We start from the raw sequence: 27,481 nt of genomic DNA on the forward strand, positions 1-27,481 counted from the left end.
CATTTATGTGACTGTGTGGTCAAAATATTGATGCTATGGCATACAGTATGAAGTCTATAGTAGCCAGGAATTGAAGGATAAACATAAGTAGTAAAGGATGAAAAGAAGATCGATAGCCGACTTAAGAATAACTATCTTATCAAAGATGTCAAGAACTATTCTTCATTAATACCATTCCATATTTAGATATTAATTATCTCGTAGTTTGACTATCAGAACTTGGCGTCTTTTAATAATATAAGGTCCTTTTCTGAAGTAGAGCAGACCTTCCCACTTGTAAAGAGGCGACAAGATCGCCACTCGACTAGTTCAGAGTCAACCTCACCATTCTCAAGACTCTTATTGCTAGTAGTGGTTTTTACACTGAGGAATATACTTGAGAAGGCGGGGAGATACTAGTGACCGCTATTCAGTCGATAATGCACCTGACAATCTGCTGTGACTGACACTACGACGGAAGTTTGCAGACTTCCTCAGCTTGCCATGGTTTCTACTCGGGCGGCAGCCTTTCGTTCGCGGTGGCACACCATTTGCTTGTTGGCTATTCGGTCACAGAGTCGATGACCCAGATGAGCTTGAACATCCACAAGTCTTTACTGCCTGCGTACCCTCCATTAAGTAGGTATTTGGTCCCTGAAGGATCCAGCTCCCTTGCTCACCAGCCCCTTTCCGCAAGAGAGCATCACACTCCTGTAAGTAAATAAGATAAGTTGACTTGAGTATTTGTTCGATTATATTGATGAATCCTTCGTTTCGATCCTAGGAGCACCTCTCCTCATTTGAAAGGAAATCTCTCGCTACTCAAGTCGGGGAAGTAGTGGCAGAGAACATCGTCAAATCCGTGATATCATTCAAACGCTCATATCTAACCAAAACCTCCCCCAGTCCACAAAGACAAGCTTTTGTTTTCACCACACCTATAGGGGAGTACAATGCGAATCACCACGATCCTCCCCCCTGATCCTCTTTTTTGATACATATTCACAGCCCTTTACAACTTGGAGAAGACAGTCGGCACGCTACCGCCCATCTCAACAAGCGTGCTCTTGTTCCTCACCCACGCCTCGAGACCCTTACGTCCATTCTCCACGCCCACACCGCTCGACTTCCACCCGCCGACCGCCATCTCCGCAGGCGACTCGCCCCACGTGTTGATCCAGGTAATACCAGCCTCAAGCTTCTGAATAACACTGTGACACTGATCGACATCCCGACCAAACACGCCCGCCGCGAGGCCGACGTCCGTCGTGTTGGCCCGCTCCACAGCCTCGTCGACGGTATCGTAGGTAAGAATGCTCATCACGGGACCGAAAATCTCCTCCTTGACAATCGTCATGTCGTCGGTGCAATCCGTAAACACGGTCGGCTGGATCCAGAACCCAGACTTGTACGCCGACGGCAGACCCTTGGGCTGCGTGGCGCCGCCGCACAGGAGCGTCGCCTTGTCCTCCATGACGCCCTTGCGGACGTACGCCTGCACCTTTTCGAGGTGCGTCTTGCTGTTGAGCGGGCCAAAGTTGGTGGCCGGGTCAAACAGGTCGCCCGCGCGGACGTACTGGATCTTCTCGAGCACGAGCTTCTCGAACTCGGCCTTGATGGCCTTGGGGATGAAGACGCGCGTGCCGTTGGTGCAGACCTGGCCCGAGCTGTAAAAGTTGGCGAGCATGGCGCCGTCGACGGCCTGCTCGATGTCGCAGTCCGGCAGAACGATGACGGGGCTCTTGCCGCCGAGCTCCATGGTCACGTACTTCATACCGCCCGCCGCCGCGCCGGCGACCTTCTTGCCCGTGCTGACCTGGCCCGTGAAGCTGACCTTTGCGATATCCGGGTGCGCCGTGAGCTGGGCGCCGACGTCGCCCGCGCCGTAGACGACGTTGAAGACGCCGTCCGGCACGCCGGCGTCGCGGTAGACGGAGGCGAGGTACTCGGCGTGCAAGGGGGTGAACTCGCTCGGCTTGTAAATCATGCAGTTACCGGCAGCCAGGCACGGGGCCGACTTCCACAGGGCGATCTGGATGGGGTAGTTCCAGGCGCCGATGCCGGCGCAGACGCCGAGGGGTTCCTTGGTGGTGTAGGACCAGGCGGAGGGCCTGAGGCGGAAGGACTCGCCGTTGAGGCCGCCCGAGGCGACGAGGTTGGCGTAGTACTCGAGGACGTCGGCGCCGGTGACGACGTCGACGTACTGGGTCTCGGAGAAGGCCTTGCCGGTGTCGAGGGTCTCGATCTTGGCCAGCTCATCGTTGCGCTCGCGGAGGAGGGCGACGGCGCGGAGGAGGATGCGGGAGCGCTCGATGGGTGGGGTGGCGGACCAGGAGGGGAAGGCCGTCTTCGCGGCGTCGACGGCGGCGTTGATGGACGCGGCGGAGGAGGTGTGGATGGTGCAGACGGGCTTCGCCGTTGCGGGATCGATGGATTGGAAGGTGCCTGGGGATTCCGTGTCCGGTTGGGGCTTCCCCGCATAGAAGGTGTGACGATCCGCCTCCTGCTTCTGCTCTTGTGGCGCCATTTTTTTGATAATGAGACTTGGGTTTTTACTTTTGCTCTAATTGACTTGTTTGGTTGGCTGGTTCCTATTTTCCTGGGGAGGCGTAAGGGTGAGAGAGAAAAAAAAAAAGAGCTATGCTGGCAAAACGAATGATACACTAGAAACGGGAAGGAATTCCTGCAAGGTATGGGGATGGGGAAACGGGGTATAACGGGATGCGAGACAAAGTTCCAACAAGACGATGCCGGGGATGGGATGTCGATCGGGGTATACGGACGGCGACACGGAGGACGGAGCGTACAGTTGCAGTTGCAGGCTTAGAGGATTTTTTTTTCTTTTCGACGGTCGTCGAGATCGGAGGGAGATCGGGATCGTGCCACGGAGGAGAGGCCGGGGACCTTATCTCGAGTTCAGCTGACCAGAGTGGGTAATGGCCTGGCAAGCCGGGGTGTTGCAGATTTGCCGGGAGACACCCATGTTGCCCCACTCCGTCGGCGGTGTGATGTCATGGGCCGTACGTCATTGGCTCTTCGCTCCACCCGGATGCAACAGTTTTGTCTCCACCCTTTCACCTTTGCACTCTCCAAGACGATGCGAGGCAGTACGTACCTGATGGGACCGCGGTTCGTGCGTTGGTGTACCTACCTACCTTACCTAGTGCAGATGCAGCGACCAAGAAAAACAAAAGGAAAAATAAAAAGTCGCCTCCACTAAAGAAGTTTCAGCCTTCAGGGTCCCTTCACATTTGGAGATTGGAAAATTTCTATCTTGCATCTCTTACCACCCTGTCTTTGTTTGCTGATGCTGTATGCAGACGCTGCTAAGCTTTGACAGATCACCTCCAACAATGTGGCTGGCTTCTGTAGGGCCGCCAGATCCGTTCTTATCCCGGGCCCGGCCGTCAAAGTCGAACGATCACCCGCGCAGCCGCGGTACGGCAGGGGACCTCAGCGACGAATTGAATACATCTCATTGGTTACCCAGCCGGATGGGCGAGCCACAATCGGGAAAAAGATACGGCGGGCACAGCGGAAAAGATAGACTAGATACGGGCGATGCGAGATAGACAGATATCTCAGATATACAGATATCGCCAAAAGAGTCTAGACTGAGCCATGAGCCGCTTGGTCTACCTAATCTCGGTGTGAGCGTCTCACACCTTGCCTCCTAAGCCTTTGAAGACTAGGTTCGATTTCCTGGATCGTCGGCGATAACGACGAGTTCGTCAGATCATCTTGGATGCAACGGGTACGAGAGTTTGCGTTTGACATCAGACAAGGCCCTTTTGATAGTGGAATACGGGGTACCAAAGGACAATTCTTGGAGGGTACCTGGAAGCTGGCCGACAGAGAGTCAGGACCAAGGTCAAGGTTGCCTTGGCACACCCAACCTGGGCTAGACAAATCGGCGGAAACCCCGGATGACGCCGACAGTTGTGACTTCTTGGTGGTGTGTAGACTGTAGTCAGGTAATAGGTAGTCAACCACTCACCTTCTGCCACCTCAGCCGCGCGGACGAGGCGATAGGTCAGACGGGCAGAGGCGGCCGGGGCGAGACTCGAGACGAGGTTGAGTGCTCGAACGGACTCCAACGCCGTGTCACCGAGACAGGGCTATCTGTTATCGACGGAGAGAATCCGAAATCTTAGCGCAGGATAATGGCGGCATGGCAGTTTGGGGAATGTCGGGTGCAATTCTTGCATATGCAGCATATTGCTATGTCTCAATTGCCTGGGATACCAAATTGTAGGTGTGACTGGTCGTTCATGTGTGCAGTCAGGCCCCCCCAGACAAACACACCACCAGCGCGTGGGATTTCCGTGGCAAGCCGCAAACGGGCGGAATTAGTCTGTTGCGTTGTTGGTCGATGGCGCCCACTCTGGTACCGACCAGAAAAGGACGGTTCAACATGCCCCGAGGGCACGACTGTTGACGAAGAGGAGTCGAACAAAATGCAGGTCAAATTAGATGCGCGAAGCTACGCTGGTGGGACATTCCGCAATAGACGGATCGAGGAGTATTGGCCGGGTGAAGCAGGCAGAGTGGAATCGTCATGATTGGCCCGTGCCATAGAAGAGCATTGCGGCACTTGACTGCCTCTGGCCATTATTCGTAATTCTTTTTCAACGACGTCGGACAGTTTCCACCAGAGTGGACATTCGAGAAGGACAAGAAGGACTTGGCATGCGTGGGAAAGCGCGGCCTCCCCCTTCCCTCCCTGGGCGGCGACGAAAGAAAGAACCTTGAGCTTGCCTGAGGCTGGTGCTGTCAGCTTTTTGGCGGTACTTTGTACCAGGAAAGCACGTCTTGAGCAACATCCCTGATTGGGGGCCTGCCGCCTGCGCCTGCGTCTTGCATGTTGCTGACAATGTTGGCTGCTAGGAGGCCAGGGGACGTTAGCTCGGGGTCGCTTAGTCTGTTTTGGGACTGTCAGGCCAGTGAGAAACCTTGGAATTTAGAAAATCCGGCCCTGCTTGCTGACGAAAGCAAGGATGAGAACGTTTTGGGCGGGGGGGCAATGAAGTAAAAAATAGATAGAGGGCTGTGGAGAAAAGTACAAGACAAAAGATACAAAAGAGAAAAAGAGGAAAAGGCCGGCAGAAAAAAGGTCAATTGTCCAATGAGATGTCGGCTCCCGCGCGGTCTCGCGGTCCCACGCCCGGATCCGTGGTGCCGCATCCACGGTGAACCCCACCTGCCAGTTGGTGAAAGCGGTAGGAGCAGGTGGCAGGCAGAAACACCGAGAGAATGGAAGGATCAGAGAAACTTGAGAAGAAGAGACTCGTGCAGAGACCCGGCGAGTCAGTCTCAATGCCTTCGAAACCCGCTTTCCTTCATGGGCCCCACCACCCACTTTCGCGGGGTCCGTCTCCACCGCCCTGCGCCTTGCCCGCCTGCCGTCGTTGCTGGCGCCGGCGCTGGCCTGGTGCGATTGAAGTCGGTCGGTCCCTTCCACGCGAGAACAATTTTTTTTTTCCTCAAGCGGCGGCCAAATGAGGGAAACGAGGCAAGCTTTCTTTCTCGAGTCTCCCCATCTGTCTGGGCTGCTTCTGTGTCTCCGAGGAAGGGCCAAGGATGTGGATGGGTCCTACCCTCCTCGTGTCTCCACGGTATCCTACTCCGACATGCCGACTTGCCATTGATCATTGATCATTGATCATTGATAATGCGGCCGAATTTCCACTTATATCGATAGCTTTTGAACTTCCTTTGCCTCTTCTTCTTTCCTCTCCATCCTCATTCCTCTCCGTGTGCCCTTCTTCTCCTCTTCTCATCCCAAGATCTACCCCAATCTCACCCCAAGATCGCCCGCGCGTTTCTTGGCTGTATTACCCCTCTGTACATACATTCCCCCGTGTGTACAAGTAGAAAAAGCTACCCCTCATCCTTTTGATTGGCCGGGTGCCCCGAGAATCTTGCTGTTTGAATACCCTCATCCTCCTTATCCGCCAAAATGTCCACCACCCAGCTCCCCGTCTCCGACGTCGACCGCTACGACTATGTCATCGTTGGCGGTGGTACCGCCGGCTGCGTTATCGCCTCTCGCCTTGCCGAGTCCCTCCCCCAGAAGCGCATCCTCTTGATTGAGGCTGGCCCCAGCGACTTCATGGACGACCGTGTGCTCGACCTGCGCAAGTGGCTCAACCTTCTCGGTGGTGAGCTCGACTACGACTACGGCACCACTGAGCAGCCCATGGGTAAGCTTCTTCCGTTTCCCTAACAGCTCATTTTCCCTCCTGGAACAGCTTACTGACATGATTGCTCCTGACAGGCAACTCTCACATCCGCCACTCTCGCGCCAAGGTGCTCGGTGGTTGCTCATCACACAACACCCTCATCTCTTTCAGACCCTTTGAGTACGACCTGAAGATCTGGCAGTCTATGGGTGCCAAGGGATGGACTTTCCACGACTTCATGCGTCTCATGGACAAGCTGCGCAACACCGTCCAGCCCGTCCACGCCCGCCACCAGAACGAGCTTTGCCTTGACTGGGTCAACTCTTGCTCCTCCGCCCTCAACATCCCCGTCCTCCACAACTTCAACAAGCACATTGCTCAGGACGGTGCTCTGCAGCAGGGTGTTGGTTTCTTCTCCATCTCCTACAACCCCGATGATGGCCGCCGGTCTAGTGCCTCGGTCGCCTACATTCACCCCTTCCTCCGCGGCGACGAGAAGCGCCCCAACCTCACCGTTCTTACCAACGCCTGGGTTTCCAAGCTCAACATCAAGGGCGACACCGTCACTGGTGTCAACCTGACCCTCCAGGATGGCTCCAAGCGCACTATCACCTCCAAGAAGGAGACCATTCTCGCCGCCGGCGCCGTCGACACCCCTCGTCTGATGATGCTGTCCGGTGTCGGTCCCAAGCAGCAGCTTAGCGACCTCGGCATCCCAGTCATCCACGACTTGCCCGGTGTCGGTGAGAACCTTCAGGACCACCCCGAGTCCATCATCATGTGGGAGCTCAAGAAGCCCGTTCCCCCAAACAAGACCACCATGGACTCCGATGCTGGTATCTTCCTCCGTCGCGAGGCCCCTAACGCCGGCTCCAAGAAGACCTTCTTCAACCCCGACGGCATCCCCGACGGCAACATTGCCGATGTCATGATGCACTGCTACCAGATCCCCTTCACCCTCAACACGGGACGCCTTGGTTACGACGAGCCCAAGGAGGGCTACGCCTTCTGCATGACCCCCAACATTCCCCGTCCCCGCTCCCGTGGTCGCCTCTACCTGACCTCGGCCGACCCCAATGTCAAGCCTGCTCTTGACTTCCGCTACTTCACCGACGAGGAGGGCTACGATGCCGCTACTCTCGTCTACGGCATGCGCGCTGCCCGCAAGGTCGCCGAGCAGGCTCCCTTCAAGGACTGGATCGCCCGTGAGGTCGCTCCCGGCCCCAAGGTCCAGACCGATGAGGAGCTCAGCTTGTACGCTCGTCGTGCTGCCCACACCGTCTACCACCCTGTCGGAACCACAAAGATGGGTGACGTCCGCAAGGACCCGCTTGCCGTTGTCGACGAGCGCCTCAACATCAAGGGCCTTAAGCGGGTCCGTATCTGCGACGCCGGCATCTTCCCCACCATCCCCACCATCAACCCGATGTTGACTGTCCTTGGTTGCGCCGAGAAGTGTGCCGAGATGATCATCGAGGAGGCCCAGGAGACTGCTCGTCTGTAAAAGAAAAAACCAAAATTCTGTCCGAACTACAAAAGAAAGCGTTTCATGTGGAGGAAATGATCTAGAAAAGCATTTCGTTGTTTATTTTTGAGAGTTGGCTATCAGGCATTATACCAAATGATATCATGACTATGAACATTATTACCTCTATCTCCCGTTCCTCTCGAAGTTTGGTCGTTCGCTGTGACATTGAAAACACGCATTGTGTCCCCTTCGGTTGGTGGTACCGAAATGCTCCGACACGACATCCACAAATCCACCGTCGTGCATGAAGAGTTTTCTGTTGAACCTGCACAAAGACAAGGAGAACCAGGCAACTGAACAACACTTTGATCCAATTATCAGATTCCGATGCTGAACGTACGATCGGAATTTTCGTGCATCGAGGCTGTCCACAAACTAAGGTAGCTTAGCTATACGGATACTCGGACGTTATCCGGTAATACGGTGTCGACGGAGTGGGATCCGCAGGATCCCCCACATAAAACCGACCGCCTCGAAAGCAGTTCTCAACCGCAGATGCCGCGCCGTAAATCGGTTTCCCAGTATTCCTCAATCAGAATCCACGACTAATCCCAAACCAACCGTTTGTGTGTGCGAATGGACAGCGCAAAGTCACCCTACGTGATGTCATCAAACATGGCTTTCGACGAGGTTGTCCGATGCTGTGTACAGACTTCTGCAGGGAGAAGGACTTAGATTCCCAGGGGAGCGGTCTAGTGTTCCGTCCCAATCTGCAAGGGCGCGACGATCGGCATGCACAATGCCGTGGATTTGCTTGCCAACGAACCCTTTTTCCTGCGCTGAACTACCACCTACTTATAACGGACAGGTCGACCTCGATGATTGGTTCCCAGGCCAAAGGTGCTCTTGCACCGACTTTTAATCCTCTCCCTCTCGGGAGCCTGAATGAAGCGAGAAGCTTGTTTCTGCGGTGGCGAATTTGGATAGAGGGTATTGTTGGGGCTTGATATACGCTTGAATAGAGATTTCGTAGCGTTTTTGGACTTTTGAGTCGTCCATATTGCCGCATCGTCGCCCAGGGGCGTCTCAGTTGGCGTCGTGGGCCGTTTTGGTGGGAGTACTGGAAGAGACAGGATTCATGTTCTCACAAAGTTGATTACTCTTGCCGACATGAGGCTTTCCAGCACTCCGCTATCAAATTTGACGCTTTTGGTACATGATCGAGTCGGAGGAGGAGGGTGAAGAAAGAGGAAGGGCCTGCAGTGGTTGTCATGTATACGCGAGGTCCCGTCTATCGGGCTATTTTCAGAGTAGTTTGGCAAGCTTTGATGCCACATATTTTGCTAAAGATCGTACTGACGGGAGTATCATTGTTTTGCTGAAGATCGCTATAGAGGTGTTGCATGACCTTGAGTGTAGTTGAAGAGGATGCTGGTTCTCAAGTAAGCCCACTCGCCCTTAGCCAAGGCACAGCGAAGCATGGCGTTCCAGGATAACATGGCAGTGATCCAACCGCCGCCACTCAATCCGTTGGATGACACAAATATGGATATAAGATATGAAAATGCTACTCCCCGTGCTCTGTCACCAAAGGTAAGGGGTCTGATTGTGTATGCTCGTAGTCAATATGAACGAATCTAGAGAGTATATGCTTCGTCAACGGCAACATGCCATCATAATAAATACATAGAATTTTCAACCCCTTTTCTCTCCTTCGTCCTCTTCTTCTTCTTACTCTCCTTCTCCGTTTACGCATTCGAGAGATCAGATGACCACAAGGTAAACATCACCCAAGATCTAACCCGCCTCCTAAGCTCACGCAGCGCAGATGCTAGCCTGGCGCCCAGCCCCCTTTGCAACAACGCTCGGCACGTCAGCCGCGGCGTCGAGGGTATACTCGTAAAACGTCTTGGGATCGAACACGGTGCCGGCGTTCTTGGCCGTGGTGCCGGTGGTGCTCTTGAAGACGTTGCCCGTGGCGCTGAGTTTTGCGGTGGCGTCGAGCTGGATCGGGTTCTTGACTTTCTCGAAGTAGCAGTTCTCCATGCGCATCTCGGTCTTGCCGCGGGCGTAGTGGCCGTACGAGGTCTGGCCGACGAGGTAGTTGTTGTAGAGGTGGGCGTGTTTGACGTTGTCGACGGAGGGATTGCGTTGCTTTGTTTGGTCAAAGTAGTTGTGGTGGATTGTGATTTCGGTGTTGACGTTGTCGGTCCAGCCTGGAAGACGGGAGTTGTTAGAGAAGAGGGGACGGACAGGGCATGTATCAGCAGAGGATTATGGGTTTACTTACCAATGCCAAAGGCCTTGTTGTGGTTGCGGAGGATGGTCCAGGAGACGGTGAGGAATGTGGTGTCCTTGCGGCTGTCGATGAGGCCGTCGCCGCCCTTTTCGAGGTGGACGTGGTCGATCCAGATGTTGGTGCAGTTGTCCATCTGGATGCCGTCAAAGTCCTGGGTCTTGCCCTCGTCGTCACCCTCGACGTAGGTGTTGCCTGGAACTCCCATGTTAATCATTGATTCGTACCGGGCTACCCAGTCGATGGGCCAGGATACTTACCAATCTTGATGTTGCGGAAGATGATGTTCTTCTGGTTCTGGACGTTGAAGCCGCCCTGGTCAATCTCGGCAGTCGCACCGATGCCGACAATGGTCTTGTCGGACGAGACCTTGACCTCCTTTCCCTTGGGCGTAATGGTGATCTTGCCAGAGACCTTGATGACGTACTTGCCCGACATGCCGGCGTACTTTTCGAGATCGGCCTGCGTCTTGACGGTGACGACCTCGCCGCCCTTGCCGCCGGTGGTGCCGCCGTTCAGCGAAGCGAAACCGTCGGGGGTGCCGCTGCAGTCATCGTCCGCGGCGGCCTGGGGAACGGGCGTGGAGGATGCCTTGACGACGGTCTGGAGGGTGGTCGGCGTGGGGGTAGAAGCGGGCGCGGCATCGGCGGCCACGGCAGGGGCGGAGACGGCGGCAGACAACTCCAGCGAGACGGAGCTGGCGGCGCTTCCGCTGGTGTACTTTGAGTCGATCCAGGAGGTGGAGCCGAGGACGTCGCCAATCTTCACGGCGGCACTGATCTTCTTGGAGAAGCTGGCGCGGGTGCCGCTGGCGCCCTTGCCGGTGTTGGCGTACTCCTGGTAGACGACGTTGTCGGTCGGGTTAGACCCCCACTTGGACCAGCCCGCGGCGTTGACGACGGCGCCGAGGTTGGAGTTCTGGACGACGACGCGGGCGAACGTGCGCCAGGGCCGGCCGAGGAAGGTCTGGCCGTCGCCGACGCCGGAGAGGGCCTTGACGGTGGCCTTGTTGATGACGTACCAGGACGGGTTGCTCGAAGAGTCGCGGCCCGAGGCGGTGATGTAGCCCTTTCCGCTGATGGCGAGGGTACAGGCCTCAAACCAGGCAACGGCCTTTTGGCCAAAGATGAAGTCGGTGGCGCCCTCGACGTACGACTTGTGGAAGTAGTGCTTGCCCTGGTTGGAGAGGATGGTGTCCTGGTATCCCTTGGCCTGGATGCCGTAGTAGCCCTGCTGGTTACCGTAGGCGCTCAGGGCGATGGCCTGGACGCCCTTGCCACGCGAGTTGACAATGTTGATGTTGTAGACCTTGAGGTTGTCGTTCTTGGCCCGGAACGTACCGGAGGCGTCGTTGCTGCCGGCCACATCGGCGCCGAGGCTGTTGGTGATGGTGACCTGGTTCTTGGAGTAGTCCTGGTCGTCGGCGGTGTAGCCGTAGATGGTGAGGGCGCCCTTGTTGGCCGGGATCAGGACCTGCTCGTTGTAGGTGCCCGGCTGGATGAAGATGACGGCGCCGCTACTGGCGGCGTCGACGGCCTTTTGGATGGAGGTGTACTTGCCCCCGGACTTTGCGACGACCAGAGCGCCGGAAGGAGGGGATGTCCGGGCCGCGCCGAATGCGCCGGCCACCAGGGACGACAGCAAAAGAAGGGAAGAGGCAAGCATTGTTGCTCCGAGGGAAGAAATTTGGTATAGGAGAAAAGAATGACAAGTGTCCAGAGGACCGAAAATGAGTGTAAATGGGAGCAAAGAACGGAAGGCTTCGAAACGAAGATCAAGAAGTGCAGCAACAACAACAACAACTCAGAAGAAACAAGCAGCATGTACATTCACCTGGGTATACCTTACATTTTCTACTCTACGCTGGACGGAACCACACGAAGCGTCAACAGAGAAGACCTCCTGAATGAGGCGATCCTTGGCAGTGACCTTGCCTCAATTCGCCCATTGTGAATTTGTGCCAATACGACTTTGACCATGTTTCTTGGCACTCAGCGTCCATGATGTTTCAATAAGCTCAATCCAGCTCTAGCGAAATCCACTCGCGCGACTCTGGGGGTCTTTACGAGATGGCGCCAAGAGTCTAGAAATCGATAATATGTATACTCGCAACAGAATAGCAGAAGTGACCGTTGACGTGCGGGATGTAAAAGTCCTTGGGATCCGCCACACGGAAATTACACTTCTGTTTGTGGGCGCGTCAATGGCCGAGTTTCAGGGGGAGCAAGCCGCAAAGAGCTCAGAGCTGTGCCCGCGTTTGCTCGTTTTTCCGAGACCAGCAAGTCTGCAAGCCCCCCGACTCGCCCGTAGGCGCCGGTCCGCGGAGTGGTCTGGATGCAGGCGTTTGACTCTGAGTGGGCAGATTATTGTCTGACAGGGCCTCCACCTCCCCCAATTCGAAAAGCTCAATTCAACCCCAGGCATGGCAGGCAGGGGGTGCCATCCAAGCATATACTTAGTACTGTGGAGCCCTGTTTCCCGTTGAGAGAGCGATTCCAAGGTCTTGGTCCTGCGATATGGCGGAGAGTGTTTCCAATTAGGAGAGTAGATCGCGGGCAACTTTATCGGTTCCTGCACTCGGTGGGCGGCTGGAGTTGGTAAGCGTACGGATACGGACATGGCGTACTGATACACTCCATACTTCGTGCATGTATTTTATTGAGAGCGGTGGCCAGAGGAGCCACAGGAGGAGGTAGTTCTGTCGTAGTGAAAGCGAATGCGAGATTGTCGGCCAGGCGCCAACCTTTGCGGCCAACGGGGTGCTTGTTTCTTCCGATTTCATTGCAGCCAACATTACCGAATTTGGGTCTAAACCCAGCTGTCGATTGGCTCTTGACAACTCCCACGGGCTATTCCGTAAAGTATCGTTCATAACTGATTATCAATGCTACTGGGAGTTGTCCTTCAGAGTATCCTTTCCTTCTCACACTTTACACAGCAGCGAACTGAACAGACAATTTCCTTTTCTCAATTCATTGTGTTGGTGCCTATTGTTTCTCTCCTGGCATTGAACAAAACTGTAAAGGGTGCAGTGACCAGAGTCAATATCCGAGGGCGTCGTTTACGTGAAACGAAATTGCTTGGCGCTCTTGTGGTTCAATAGGGGGCTTCAGGTCAGACATCTTACTGGTGTAACATCTCGCCAGTGGCCATTAACCCATTCGGTATGTAGCGTCGATCATCGCATCAGATTCTACAGATTCCCAAACTCAACCAAAGTAGAAGACACCACACATGCGACGAGAAAAGAGAATGTTGGGATCAACATAAAGGTAGAAGAAGATGTATAAAAGTAATGCGAATAGCAAACGCGGTACATCAAACACTTGGCAACAATTTCAATAGCCGACAGTAGACAATTGTACATCCGTTCTGTTGATCCATGATACTCAGGTTCTAGATGATTTTGCAAATATGCTGTAGCGTCTGTCAACCATTGGTGCTGCCCTCCCCGATCTTAGCTGAATGATTATGCCCTCGTCTCTCAAATCAAATATCTCACAAAAACAGCCCAAGCACTCGCAATAATTGCAACCAACAACCCAAATGTCAAAGTAGTGAACCACTTCTTCGACGTCCGTCTCGTCAGCGGATCCGCCTGCCTGTCCATAATCAAGGCCTCCTTCGCCTGTCTCTGTTTCCTGGTCAAAGTCATCCCCCTACCCAAGAATCGATAATCAACGATAATGTACCACAGGCCCAGCACAAATGCCCATGCCTTAATGGCAATCGCGACGGTCAAGACTTTGGAATAGCCGTTCCCCTCCGTGTCGTCTTGAAGCGCGCCAAAGACGACGTCCATCTAGGAAGTAGACGTTAGTACCTGTCTCAAGTGCTCCAAAAGCAACAGAGCAATGGAAGGCCGCGGAAGACGTGAAGAAGTTCGACTTACAATCGTCGACCCAGAGTTGTTAAACGCCCTCCACACCCCAAACGCCGTCCCGATCTTTGCCTGGTCCGCCACCAGCAGCGGAATACAAATCTGCAATGGCATCGAGTTGATCACGCCCGCCAAGCTAGAAAAGACAAGTGCCGCAAGTGGATGGACGTCGGTGAACCCCAACATTGCGCAAGCAATAATCCACAATACCGGGGCCGTCGCCACGTAGTGAAACCGGTGTCCGTACTTGTCGATAGCAAGGCCGACAAACGGGCTCAGAACAATGGGCAGAATCTTCTGCGCCGTCGACAGGTATCCCGCCACTGCCTCCGTATACCCCTTCATGAAGATGATGTCGGCCGAGCTTGTGCTGAAACCGCCCGCGGCACCGCTCTGGAGCAGCTGTGTCGCGGGGAGCATGAGGTAGGCCCATGGCAAGGCGAATAAGACGTTCCAGGAGAAGCGGCGTCGGTCCGAGAGGTTCTGCTGCTCGGCGATGGCGCGGGCTCGGCCCGAGGTCAGTCGGAAGCGCGGCGGGACGGCGAGGCGCTCGAAGGTCACGTAGGCGATGTTTACGATAAGGGAGAAGCCGCAGAAGAAAACGGGGATCCAGAATGTCCAACCGTACCAACCTGTTCCGTCGCGGATGGGGATGGCGACCATGCCCGAGACGAGACTGACCGTGTTGGCGATGGCGGACTCGAGGCCGAAGGCAAAGGCGAGGCCTGATGCGCCGAACCAGTGGTAGAAGAACTTGAGACTTCCCGTCAGCCAAGATACCCCAAAGAGTGCTAACCACATCATCCCTGAACGCAGAAAATTAACTCACCTTTTGCGTAGCAGAGTCTAGCACCGCAATACCGAACCCCATGAGCACATGCCCGCTCACAAGAACCCTCCACAGCCCAACCTGTACCCCGGCCGCTGCAACCACGGACCCGACGAGGATCACGGCAGTGCAGCACAGCGTAACGAGGTTCGGTCCCCACCAGTCGAGCACCAACCCGCCAACAATCGGAAACACGGTGTTGACAAAGGCGTCGGCGCTGCTGATGACGCCGAACTGCGCATTATTTACGCCGAGCTCGTTGCGCAGTGTGTTCTTGAGCGGGCCGAGAGCGGAACCCGTCCAGGTGTGTCCGATAGGGAGGGAGACGATGCAGAGGAGGGCGATCCATTTGTAGGACCAGGGGATTCGTTGGAGGGTCTCGTCTTCGGTATCGATGGGAGGTAGGTCGGCGGGCGAGATACCGAGGGCTTGGATGTCGATGTCTGGTTGTGTCTTTTCTTCATCCTGGACGGGGACTGGTGATTCTGGGGTGTCTGGCATCTTGATGATGGTACAGTGTAAGCCGCCAAGCAAGGTCTATAGATCTGTAGAAAAGTTCTATGGCTTGCGGAAACACTCGCAAACAAGCGTCAAGAAACGATATTATATATCCGGTTCTCCTTTACACTTACAATCACGTCTCGGGCAGAAGGCCGAGCATCCTGCAGACAGTGCCTCCATAAATTGCTAGCTTTGCATCTTATCTGATCCATCTGACAAGCTTTACAGAGGCATTGATCTGATAAAATGTCGCAAACCCCATTTTAGCGCTCAACGTGCCTATCACGTCCGTCTAGGTCTTCGTATGGTGGCCTTGGCGCTCACCGCCGCACCCCATATCAACACTTGGCATCGGTCCTTTCTAGTGTTGAGGAATCTTGGCAACAAATGTCAACCGCGCCCAAAGACTCCATGGTAGAGGTGGAGACTCCGTCTGGCGGCTCTAGAGAAATCTGTCGGGAAACTGGACTTTTTTTCAATAGTCCATGATCCGTTTCTTGGGTTCTCTATTGAAAGTGTTTTCGGTTCATACCTCGGAGTAACACTCGTTGAAACTCATGAATCCTTCATGCTGATAGTAAAGACTCCAAACGACAAGAATTCAGCCGAAATTCGGAGTTAGAATCGAGCCCCCAGGGCTGAGTTTATTGCTTTGAAATGCTCAGACATCAGCCGCAGTTTGACGGAGATCTATCAAAATATGCATGGCACGAAATGAGTTCAAAGGCTCACCAGTTCAATGTCGTTCTTGTTTTCTTTCGGTGTCCCGAAATTTCATACCCCTTCACTCTGTACCAGAAAGAGATTCCGGGATTCGAATTTTCTCCTGACAGAATTCCATAGACAACCGATTTCTTGGGCAAAATTATGGGTGATAACTTCCCAATCTTTATATGTACCAATCAGCCAATCTTTTGACAATATCAAATGTCTTGGCTCTTCCAAGCTCTTCTCAAAAGCACTTAAGCATGCAGCGCTTTCTCCTACTGTTTATCAACAGTCTTAGGTTGAGACAAAGATATCCAGCATGGTAAAGAACGACTGTCTCGATAGCTGAACGTCCCGTAGTCAATATGAATGATGTCTGTCTATCATGACCATGCACATACAGATATTCATAGCAATATCACTCGATGTTATGTACTAAAAGTCTAAGTGATGGAACGTTGATTCATACCTTCCCGTTTAGGCCATATATGCTTCGAAGCATGGCGACACTAGGTAACAGCCATCCAAGCCCTTCGTAGCGCAGCTTTGAAGCTGGCCTCCGCCCTTATTTTGATGCCGTACAAGACAAACTGTATTTGAATGATCTCTATCAACAATCAAAGCAGAAATCGAAGCCTTTGAGCTCTGTCCACTTCTAGGCCTTTTTGTTCAGACTTTATGCCTTCCTTCCTTCACGTCAATGATCTTTTGTCTAGTCCAGCAACGCCCATACTTTGTTGATAAAAGCCTCTTGAAGGTATGCAAGTCTCGTTTAGTGATCGCAGCTAAGGTGGTAAGAGCCTTACTTATTCCAGGTAAAGGAAAAGCATCATTTACGGCTCAGTGTAACTTGACGAAATCTAGGGAGGTAAGGATGACGGGCTCATAGGGCCTTGCGCCGTGATCTAAGAAATATCATAGGTTTGTTTTGTTGTACTTACAAATATTTTAATTAGAATAATTCTTTGTAAACGCTTCATGGTTTCTGCAATTGGATATTCGAGAAGGAACAAACTTCGAGTACATGAGCAGGAAAATGGTGAAGGTCTTGAAAATGAGAACCTTAGATTCAGCGTGGAATTTGGTGAGAGCGGTTGAATATCCGGAGAGAATGGAAGCCGCGGGAGGCATTGGTGCCTGGGACACGGGCCCCTTACTTAGCAGGCACGTGATAGGTCGTTTGCCTGGATACCTATGAGAGAGGTGAACTTGTCCGCGCTGCGTAGGCCTAATCTAGATACCTCTGCGGGTAGCCTCAACTTCGCTTACCTTCTACCTTTTCCCAAGCCGAGACCTGGATTTGTTTTTATAAAAACCCACCTTCAATTTTTCTCTCACACTCGCCATTGCGCATCTCCCTCGCCATTGCGTATTTCACTCGCGGTAAGTATCTTCATCTACATTGAATCATTGAGCACTTGAGATTCATTTACTGAGCTGACAGGATGCAGACAGTGCTACTCTTCAACTTGGACTACTCTTGATACCTACCTCACGCGAACATGGCATCTCAGTCCGGCCTGACTTTGCCGACTGTGCTAAGCAGCGTTGTCGCTCATCCTCTAAGCCAGCAACAGCTGGACGACAGCCAGTCTGAGGTCTCATCGGCCCTGACAGATTTAGATGCTTACCATGACCTTTGGGAAGTCTCCGACAAGATGCTCGACTACTACACCCCGACCGAACTACCCGACCCAACCCATAATATCCTCGTCACTTTTCGACAAATGCTCTCACATCAAGGGGCAACCGCGCTGATGAGTGACATCAAGACGATTGGCAGAGATCAGGTCCAGCTGAAATCATTTTCGCGCTACCTCGTCAACACTATTCTGAAGCCCAGTAAGTCATTCTTAGTTCCATCCTCCAACGTTGCCACTCAAGGCAACTTCGTTCATCAACTTGGCAACTCAAGCGAGATTGCTTCAGTTCGGTAACTACTACAACCGCATTAACCAACGATCAAAATATTGCCATCTGCCAAGTTAACTTGAAGCGCCGGGTTGAATTGATTGCGATGAGTGCAGCGTTGCTACCTCAGCTCTCAAAGTCTCAATCATATGCTAATAGATTCTGACCTTTAATAGTGAAGCTTGCTGGTATCGTCAGATCTGCCACGTCCTCAGAGGCGTCGCCCAATCCCGCCGCTGCCGCTTCCATTGCGCAACTCGCGGCCAGCGTGCAGCCGTCTGATAGAAACCAACAGTCAACTCTCAAATCGATCTGCCTGAAGCGCGATGGGTACCGCTGCGCATTCAGCCATTTGTACGATATCACGAATGCACGAGGAGGCCGTGTTGTGCCGCCAGTTGGCGCCCTTACCTCTCATACTCAACTCTGCCACATCTTGCCGTTGGCACTTAGAATGTTTGACAACGCCAGTCCAGTTGCCAGAGATGCGGTGGCCAGAGTCTGGCATGCATTGTACCGCTACTTCCCTGAGTTGGAGGGCAAAATCGGTCCTGATACTCTGAACCAACACGAGAATCTCATCACCTTCGAGATCACGGTTCACCTCCACTACGACAGCCACTGGCTAGCATTTGACCCTATTCCTGGCCGGGTAAGTCATCTTTACGAACACCACACTTCGTACATGTTTCGTTCTTTTTCTAATGGATTTGGCTAGCCCAACAAGTACGAAATCCATCAGATGTCAGGATGGCCCGTCAGCCACCAACCCCCGGAAGGCCATCGCAAAGTTATGACCTTGGTCTCCTCAGACAACAGTATCCCGCTCCCCAAGCCAGAGTTCTTCAGGGTTCATTACAGAATCGCAAAAATTCTCTATGTAAGTGGGATTGGGGCAAGGATTGAGGCAGAGATTGAGGATTCTCAGAGTGACCCTGAGAATCTGAGCCCTGATGGTTCAACTGACCTGGAGTCGATTCTATTCCGGAAGATGCTGATCAATGTTTAGACTGTCAATATCCATGGCGTGGATATCTGAGTCTAAAGGAAGGATGGGTCAGCGTGAACGGGCGGCTTCTGTCGTTAAGAAGCTATGTTTGGGCTCAGGATGGGGAACACAAGCTGGACACTGGAAGTAGATCTAGATGCTCAGTCTGACTGTCCTACGGGACAGCAAAGGGTCAAGAAGACTTTGTATGATAACAAGACCGAGACGACGTCACGACAATGCATAGTATGACGGAGATTCAATCAACACACGAAATGCATGATAAGATGGACAGTCTTTGTTGAGTCGGGCATAGCTTGAAGCCTCGAAAAATGGTCGCAGGCTCTCTACCCAAAAGCCCCTGACTCCTACTTCTATAGAAAGTCAACCCCATGGCATGGGATCCTGCAAAAACAGAGAAAGAACATCGTCTTTCTCGTACAAATTTCGTATGGGTTGGGCGCGGGGATCCGGAAACAAGACGCGCATACGGATAGGTTGTGAAGACATGCGGCTCGGCGGGGCATTATCGGAAGGCATCAATATCCAACATCCAGACATCCGTAAACCCGCTTCGGAAGGAGGAATGCAGCCTGAAAACTTTCTCCCCTGCAAAAAAAATTCCGCGCAGTCTGCAAATGGGCCTATTCCACTTGCTGTACGACCAACAACGATGGCCAGGCACGCGAGCACATGCCATATGAAGAGGCCGTTGCCCCTCTGGGCTTCCATTATTGGAGCAGGATGCCTGTCGTCCTGGAGGATAGCTTTTCTTGCAGATGGCCTTCGGTGACGAATGTGGCATAGACTCGCGTGACTGCTTTCGAATTGCCTCCGGGAGTGGGACTCGATGGCCGACGAGACGACCCCTCCAACCGCATTTACATACCCGCTGGAACTCGGCGTATCTGTAGTAAAGGCTGCGATGCTACCTGCTACAGGGCTAATGATTTGGCGCATCTGCAACTTATTACATGGCCGGGACCGTTCTCAAATGCACGAAAAAATCCTCTTTGCATGGTCCAAAGCCCACATAGTCGAGATTTGGGGGCCGTTGTTAATTGGATCGAATCCTCACCCTCTTGATATCGATGCTGTCGGACGTGCGGCCCCCCCAACGCTTCTAACAACGTTGCATGGCTGAGGTTTCGTGGCGAGCACGGTCTAGCCGGCCTCTCGCAGCCGATGATGGGGCAGTTTATCAGATCCTGGAAAAGTGCCCATCCGTAGGCGATCAAGAGGGGCAAATGGCGAGATATGCCGTTCTGTTGCCGCTCCAATCCGCATTCGAATCCTTCACCGGGTCTCAGTAAAGAGTCAATGCATTCACCGTACGCAGTAGAATGCAGCATGTGTGTAAAGACACTCAGGAACTGTTCTGAAGTATGTTTCTGCCCCTATCCACGACTTCCTAAGCCTTTGCTTGCATGAGGTCAACTGGAAGGGACTGCATCGAGTTGCAGCTTGGCAGCTTGCTTGTCTACAGCAGGAAGAAAAGTAGCCTATCGGCAGCAGGCCGTGACGGTTTTGCCAAAACGTCAAAATCCAATCCGCCATGCCAAGTGATGCATACTGACGGGACCTTTGCGTTGGGGAATGCGAGGGGTCAATGACCGAGGAGGCCAATAGATCTCATCAGTCGAGCACGTGGGATATACGAGAGCAGGCATTTGTCGATCCACTCCAACATTTTGGGTGGAGAGTTCAGAGGCGGCTCGCGGCGGGCCATGAGCCGCGGAACGGGACCCTGGACGGAAGAGCAAGGTGGTCAAGGCGGCATTGCGTCTGGCTGCTTTCTACTCCATTGCAGTGCATTTCCGGTGGAGAGAGGGAGGGACTGTTACTGGCAGAAATTTGAAAAAAGTTGAGATGTGATTCCTGGAGTCTTCATTAGTGGTTACTGAGGTTCAGAACTGTCTGGTCAATCTCATGAGAAAATTGGTGGAATCTTACTCAGCATTCAGACTGAGGTAGATCAACAACTTACAGGCTTTGGCCTTGTAGTTGATGGCGCATATTGATTGGACCAAAGTGAGGCCCGCATCATAAGCCTCTATTTTTTCTTTAGTTTGCCCGGCTTTTGCATTGTGGCGGACGGCCCGAAGAAGAGGCGGCACACCAACGGAGAGGAAGGTGTGGCACGAAGTCGTCAGAGGATGCTGAAACTGGCTGCAGGCGATGAAATTTTGCGATGTGGCGCGCGTGAGACATCCAGAATAACGCGGCGTGTGATATTGTGGCACAGACTCAGAGATTTGGGCTGCCTCTGAAGGTAATACCTACAGGAGGCCCCACCATTTCAAGGCTCACATACGAGTTCCAGTGTCTTTCCGAACATTATGGCTCCAGCCGGTATCATAATTTGGGACCGTGCCATTGGCGTAAACAAGAATACATCGAACGACATGGAGAAGTCTACAGACCTAACGGCAATGGAAGAGGATATGTTGAAAACGTAGCCACTCGTCGTACGTGAACTAGAATCAATCTCGATCTGCGCTCGTTGGTATGGCTTAGCACGGCGTGTTGCGTGGCCAGTGGTTATCGACATGGAGGCCTAGCCGAGACCGAGCCAGTAGAAGAGGAGCAAAAGTGCAGAGCGGTGACACGAAGTCTATCTTGTCGCGATAGTGAGACGGCCAGCTGTCAAATGAAGCAAGTGAGCATGTGCTCATCATCTAAGCTAGGTTCGTCCGCTTACGGATGAGGGGGGAATTGGAGGGGAACCCCGACTGGCATGTTATCTGTGCCGAGCAACGATGCTTCCCTGCAGCGTGGATGATAGCAGCGAACAAGACCAATCATTGAGCAGAGTGCTTTTAAAAGCACAAAGTCAGTCATGTCGCAATGCTGGGTTGCGGTGTGCGCTGCGTGCAAGCGAATGTGCAAAGTTGCAGTTGCAATGGCGAAAGCACCGAGGAGCCCGGACGCGCGCTGAGCGGGCGGAACTCAATCGTTTGGTTGATGGACGAGATGAGACAGACGGGCAGTTGCAAGTTGCAAACAACCGTCCCCTTCTCCGAAGCGGTCGGTCCCAGTCAAGACTCTGACTTTTAGTAAATGTCTTTTGTCAAACACGGCCGGGTTCCAAAGGCTCAAGAGAAGAGCGGGCTCCGACAGCGTTCCGAGTACGGGCGGGACGTGGCGCCGCCGGCTCTGGTGCTGCGTTTTGCCGGGTACAATTAGGCAGGGCTGATTGGGCCGAAGAAGGCAGACAACGCAGACTATCACGATCCGAGAGTAGTCATGCTGTAGTCGAGGCAATCCCTGGTTGCGCTAGAGCAAAATCAGATGCAAAGAGGCAGAGATTTCTTTTTGGGTTTCCACCGGCCGTCCACTTTCAAGGTTTTGGTCGACATGGAAGAGTAGAGTCAGTGGTTGAGACCTTGATGAAAAAATCTGAAGGAGTTGGCGCTAATGCGATATCGCGGCGTTACTTTATTGAAGTTTTGGTACGATGTACGATATAGTCGTATGGATACTTACAGCCAAAAAGCGAACTGGTGTTGGAGATGGAGACAACTAGAGTTGGTCCACGGCCACTTCGGTTCAAAAGTGCATGGAGTTGGAGAGAAGACCGTAGAAGGCAGGAATGGCCGAGAAAAGCAGGAATTGCCTAAGATGAGTGGGAGAGGCTTCCCACCCCGTATCGCAGGCGGCAGGTGCAGCAACGGGGGATTCGGGAGCAAGGGCAGGTAAGTCCACCTGGGCAGGCAGGACCGTAAGGTAGTGCGGCAGGGCCAGGGGTAGGTCTCCGTACCTTAGTCCGTACCGCACATCCCCTGACAACCTGAACTTCGACTTGCTTGTTGCCAACCACTTGCGACTCGACAAGGAGGGGGAAGGAAAGGAACACAGCACCTCACGCAGTGGAGGAAGGAGAGAATGGGCAAGGTGGGTCCGAGATGCGGCATGCCTGCCCTCCAGCTGCACCTCATACAGAAACGGCAGCGAAACAGCATTTGGTGCTGCAGGAGCATCATTGGGTGGAGGGAAGGAGGGAGACAAGACTTGGCAGACATCTGAAGTCACCTCCAGGCGCAGACGTCCGTCTCAACCTCATGGCTCAAGCCCCCAACCTCGAGTCGCGGCTCGCCATGATTGATGCCATTGTCGCAATTGCAACGGCAACCTCAAGGGTAATTATACACCGCCATATCCGTACTCCGTGCCAAATCGAACCTCTCACCATCTTTGCCAATACATGCGCAATCCACATTATTTTGGCCGTTGTTGGACTTGGCCATGCAGAGTCACGTTGGCTGCGGCATCGATCAATTGTCGTTTCTCAATCGTCGTCACGCCTACGAGCCTGCGACCTGAAGGAGGGGACGGGACCCTGAAGGAAGCAACGATGGTAGCTTATCCAATTGCTCCGAGTCCCCTCCTTCCTGCAGCCGGTGACTGTGCCAATGTGCTAACGATGGCCTTGCGAGCGGAGACCTGGGGAGCAAGGAGTCACGATGCCCACAACTACATTTGAGGCCCGTCATTATCATCATGCTGGTGCTAGCTTGCCTTATGTAAGGAGCTTAACGTGCCATGGGTGCTTTGGCAGAAGTACTGTGTACTGATCCTCTCTCTGCAGATTGTTCCCCCGTGTGGCACTCTGCGGCGTCATAGAGACGAGGGGCTGCAGCACCAATTGATTCTGCTGCCACGAGCCAAGACGTGACATGGCAAGCGTCCAAGGCATCGCGTCTCGGAGCGAGCCTAGGTGAGTATTCTCTCTGCCGGCATGCGGCCAGCCATAGCCCGGTGTCGGCGCAAAGATAGGGAGTGGGAAAAGAGAATGGGTAACATGGAAGACAACTGAAGAAGAAAGACACAGTACTATCGAATTCTGATGTTGCGGAAAAGAACCTTCCCATTCCGCGCCGACCTTTCTTGATACATACCTTGACGTAGGTAAGGTACGTTAACAATACCGGTACCTATCTACCAGTAGCAGTGCAGCAGCCATTATCTGTGAGGTATGTTAGGTTCCTTCCCAACCCAGAATCCTGGGCAACATATTCATCAACGTATCCAACCAAACGTAGAAAGGGTCCATCCTTGGTGTGTATACATACACCACGCCTTTCCACCCATGCATGTGCAATCCATCCACTCGGATGCGTGAATGAGGCCGAGTGCAGTCAAGATTGGGCCTGGACTGGCGAGAAAAGCCTGCAATTGACCCGATACGCTGCACAGCACTTCCCTCCTGCCTTGGGCGACGTGTACCGTGGAATCTCTGTATTCATGTACGGATACCTACTTTCATTGGCTACATACCTACCTATCTTCCTCGCGTGGGATGTATCCGTACCTGTTCCCGTCCCTGTTCCTGTTCCTGATTCTGTTCCCAAGCCAGGGAAGGTATCGTTGCCAGCCTAGATACCAGATCTACCTGCCCTCGTGGGCCGCAACCTCTAGACCACTGAGGTCCAGTCGACTTCCCACACGCCCAAACGCCGATGCCGTATCGCACCTATCGCAAGCCACCCCGGCAAGTGAACAAGGAATTGGCCTGAAAGATCCATGCAACCAGACCCTTCACTGCCTCTCGCGCCCCCCATCTTCCCAGTGCTCCCCCATCTCTTCCTCCACCACCGTTCTGGCACTCCCCTCCCCTCTCAAGCCTCTCCATCTCATCGCATCCCTGTCGCCCTTTTTTATCAAGGCAAGCGCCCCGGTTCTGGCCAGTGTCTTCCCAATCTCCATGTATTTAGACTTTGGTCCGTCTTTGCCCAGACAACTCATCGTAGCCCAAGTACTTCCGCAATTCTTCAACCGCCTTCTTCCGTTGTCTAGCCTTTTCTTGTCTTCATCTTTTCAGGAACCGACCAAAAAATCTTCTGCCCTGCACATACATCCGATAACTCGCTGAACATATCTGTCGACGCTGGTCCATTCCCGTGCACCTGGACGAATTGACTGACCGAGTAGCTGTCATTGCGTCATCCCAACCCGCCCAACTGGGCTCTTATCTCTGCCACCACACCCAAGGTCCCAGTCCCAAGCTGGAAATCGACTAAATACGAGAATCCGCGCCGTCGCTTCCCTACACCAACCGAGCGCACCGCACTCTCCCGATCTCCTCTTCACGCATTTGGTGACGATCCCTTCGCAGGAGACTTCAAGGATATGAAATACGGCGAACAGCTCGAGCAGGAATCTGTTCCAGAATGGAGTTTACGTGGGTTGCCCCGTTCCATTCCCTTCATGCAGGACCCAATTGGCACGTGAAGGCAACTCCAGCTGACCGGTAACTTTCGCCAACAGATAACGTCGACTACAACTCACTCAAGCACGAGATCAAGGTTCATACGAGCCGCGATCAGGCGACCGCAATCGCCATCCCCGGTCATCAAGATGCTGCTCTCAAGCGATTCGAGGATAATCTCTACCACGAGCTTTGCCAACAGCACGACCGGGTTGACCTTTTTGTTTCCAGCAAGGCGGACGAGCTTTCGCGTCGACTGCGTAAGTCCATGATGAATCGAAGAGTCTGTTGGGTACGGGACCCAATTGGCTAACGCAAGATCCAGAATACATTGCCGATCAGCTTCAAAAGTTGATTGTTAAGTGTGCCGAGGAGGGCGACCGTATTTCTATTAAGCGGCACCGCCGGTTCGCCAAGTACGAAAGGGATCTGCTTCGTTGCGGAGAAGAAACACTTGCGCTCGCTCGTTTTATCAACGCCCAAATTACAGCTTTCCGGAAGATTACGAAGAAATACAAGGTGGGTGATGCACACTATATGATTCGCAATTGTGCCGTTGCTGATCTGCTTCATCAAGAAATGGACAGGATCTTCTACACTCGGCGCACGCTTTCGCGAAAACGTCCTTGCTAACCCTAAGAGCTTTACCCGTCGCGACCTGGATAACCTCCAGACCCGTTACGAGGAGTTGCTTAATACTCTCCGCACCTCCACGCCTCAATTGAGCGAGCCCAGCTCGCCGTCCTCTGACGAACAGACACCCACGAGGCGAGGGTCTACCGCAGAGAGTTTCTTCACGCCTTTGCCACCTGCAGAGCGAATGCCTCGGAGGCCCATCCAGCAGCAACAGCAACAGCACTATTGGAACGAGTATGACGATGGCAGTGAGAATGGTGGCCAGGAGGAGGAATACGCCATCTATATCAACCCCGACGCAGACATGAGCTTTCCCGGCCTGGACTCGATGCGCGCAATTCTTGCCGCGCCCTTCCGTCACGCCAAGACATGGTTTTCACGGCGGCAGAATCCTGAAGGGCAGCGACTATTGGGCAGCGAGCCCTTCCTTCAGAGCTACGGCGGCATTTCACCACTTGGAACGGATACTGACGACGAGTACGCGAGCTCTGACGGCATGCCTACGAACGGGTACGCCACACATTATGCCACGCTACCCAGCATCAATGAGCAGCAAGTGCGGCGGTACCGCGAGCGCGTTTTGTTCTGGGCGACCATTGGCTGTTTCGGCGTATCTTTTCTACTACTACTTGTGGCTGGTATCCTCATCTCAACGGGTCGCCACAAGCTCCGCGCAGAGGTCGACGCTGGCGTGACAGTTGGCGTCGTGGCCAGTCTCTTCAGCGCCTGCCTCGCCTTGGGCATGTCGCTTTATCGGCACGACGACTTGGGCATCTGGCAACGTGTGGCCGTGTATAGCAGCTTTTTCACAGCCTGCATGCTCAATGGTATGCTGCTCATCCTCGTTGTGGGGAATGCGGCATAGCGTCCCCCTAGTTTTTCTTACTGTTTTATTTAGCTGGGCTGGGTTGTCATGACCCATGTTTGAATCCTTTTCTTTGTCCATTGATTAATTGCATCGGCGACTGGGAGAATAGTGGAGGGGTAACTTGAAATTTGTGGGACTTGTTTTTATGTCTCTGAAGCGAGGTGAGGAATTTTGACAACCTGGAGGAAAATTCCCAGCAGCGTTTGTTTTTTTCTTAAAACCAGAATACCGGCCGCATCACTGCACTGCCTGCCTGTGTGTTTTTGCGCCCCCAGATACCATAACCACATCAATACCTATTAGAATTGGGCAAAAACGCTTCACCTCAACTCGGCGCCTCTCGACGATTTGGCCATTGTCCAAATTCCGGTGAGAAATGACCGGGACCCATAGTGCCGTGCCCGACCGATATTGATATTGCAGGGATGGAATTTTCTCATGATTCAGATGAATGCCATCTTTTCTCCTTCACTCTCTAGTCCATGATAAAGAGCGATGTGTAGTATCCCGCAAAGATCTCTGTTGTTTCACTTTCCCCCGAGTAGTGGTGGCGTCAAGGTGGCGGTCAGTTAACATGTGCCTCTTGGCTGGTTCCGGCCCAATCTAGTCAATTCCAGAAATAAACTGAACATAGACAAGCCAAAGGGCCAAGAGCATGCCTTTGCTCGTTGGCCCCCACTGCGAGTGTGAATGCGAAATGTCTGAGACAAACGGGGGGGGGGGGGATAAGAGCTTAGGCAGAGTAACACAGGAGGTGAGTGACCCTGCGCGTTGCACTCGGCTGAGGACTGCTGGGACAACAAGTCTCCCAGACTGGAGAACCCGCCGCCGCATAGACGGGTAACATGTCGAAAATTCCACCCAGCCAACTTCTCATCTCAACTACGGAGTACCGTCCATTTCGACGGGCAAGTTGACCCGAATGTCGCAAAAGCGCAGAAAAGGGACGTGCAAAGAAATTGCGGGGTTTGCCTTCGCTTTTGCCTTTCGCTTTTGCCTTCTCTCTCAACGCAAAAACTATGTGGCC

At 53.3% G+C, this 27,481-nt stretch overlaps 6 protein-coding genes across 6 annotated transcripts; 3 read left to right on the forward strand and 3 right to left on the reverse strand.

Moving 5' to 3' along the window:
* Positions 1-991: 991 nt before the first annotated feature.
* On the reverse strand, positions 992-2,506 carry N0V96_004944 (uncharacterized protein; the record flags this gene model as incomplete). Its single annotated transcript, XM_053198377.1, has 1 exon — positions 992-2,506. The coding sequence occupies one exon, from the start codon at positions 2,504-2,506 to the stop codon at positions 992-994; it is 1,515 nt and encodes a 504-aa protein (XP_053044141.1).
* Positions 2,507-5,938: 3,432 nt separating this feature from the next.
* Positions 5,939-7,665, forward strand: N0V96_004945 (uncharacterized protein; the record flags this gene model as incomplete). Its single annotated transcript, XM_053198378.2, has 2 exons — positions 5,939-6,182; positions 6,257-7,665. 2 exons carry the CDS (start codon positions 5,939-5,941, stop codon positions 7,663-7,665), a joined length of 1,653 nt encoding a protein of 550 aa, XP_053044142.1.
* A 1,779-nt stretch (positions 7,666-9,444) lies between these two features.
* On the reverse strand, positions 9,445-11,590 carry N0V96_004946 (uncharacterized protein; the record flags this gene model as incomplete). Its single annotated transcript, XM_053198379.1, has 3 exons — positions 9,445-9,845; positions 9,920-10,120; positions 10,186-11,590. 3 exons carry the CDS (start codon positions 11,588-11,590, stop codon positions 9,445-9,447), a joined length of 2,007 nt encoding a protein of 668 aa, XP_053044143.1.
* Positions 11,591-13,409: 1,819 nt separating this feature from the next.
* On the reverse strand, positions 13,410-15,135 carry N0V96_004947 (uncharacterized protein; the record flags this gene model as incomplete). Its single annotated transcript, XM_053198380.2, has 3 exons — positions 13,410-13,727; positions 13,818-14,558; positions 14,635-15,135. 3 exons carry the CDS (start codon positions 15,133-15,135, stop codon positions 13,410-13,412), a joined length of 1,560 nt encoding a protein of 519 aa, XP_053044144.2.
* Positions 15,136-17,345: 2,210 nt separating this feature from the next.
* On the forward strand, positions 17,346-18,763 carry N0V96_004948 (uncharacterized protein; the record flags this gene model as incomplete). Its single annotated transcript, XM_065757267.1, has 3 exons — positions 17,346-17,685; positions 17,931-18,406; positions 18,473-18,763. The coding sequence occupies 3 exons, from the start codon at positions 17,346-17,348 to the stop codon at positions 18,761-18,763; spliced, it is 1,107 nt and encodes a 368-aa protein (XP_065614036.1).
* A 7,007-nt stretch (positions 18,764-25,770) lies between these two features.
* Positions 25,771-26,451, forward strand: N0V96_004949 (uncharacterized protein; the record flags this gene model as incomplete). The annotated part of the gene is made up of 1 exon (XM_053198382.2): positions 25,771-26,451. One exon carries the CDS (start codon positions 25,771-25,773, stop codon positions 26,449-26,451), a length of 681 nt encoding a protein of 226 aa, XP_053044146.2.
* Positions 26,452-27,481: the final 1,030 nt, after the last annotated feature.

The sequence above is a fragment of the Colletotrichum fioriniae genome, assembly GCF_027942845.1.
Source record: "Colletotrichum fioriniae strain IMI 355084 chromosome Unknown scaffold_5, whole genome shotgun sequence".
Classification (NCBI taxonomy): domain Eukaryota; kingdom Fungi; phylum Ascomycota; class Sordariomycetes; order Glomerellales; family Glomerellaceae; genus Colletotrichum; species Colletotrichum fioriniae.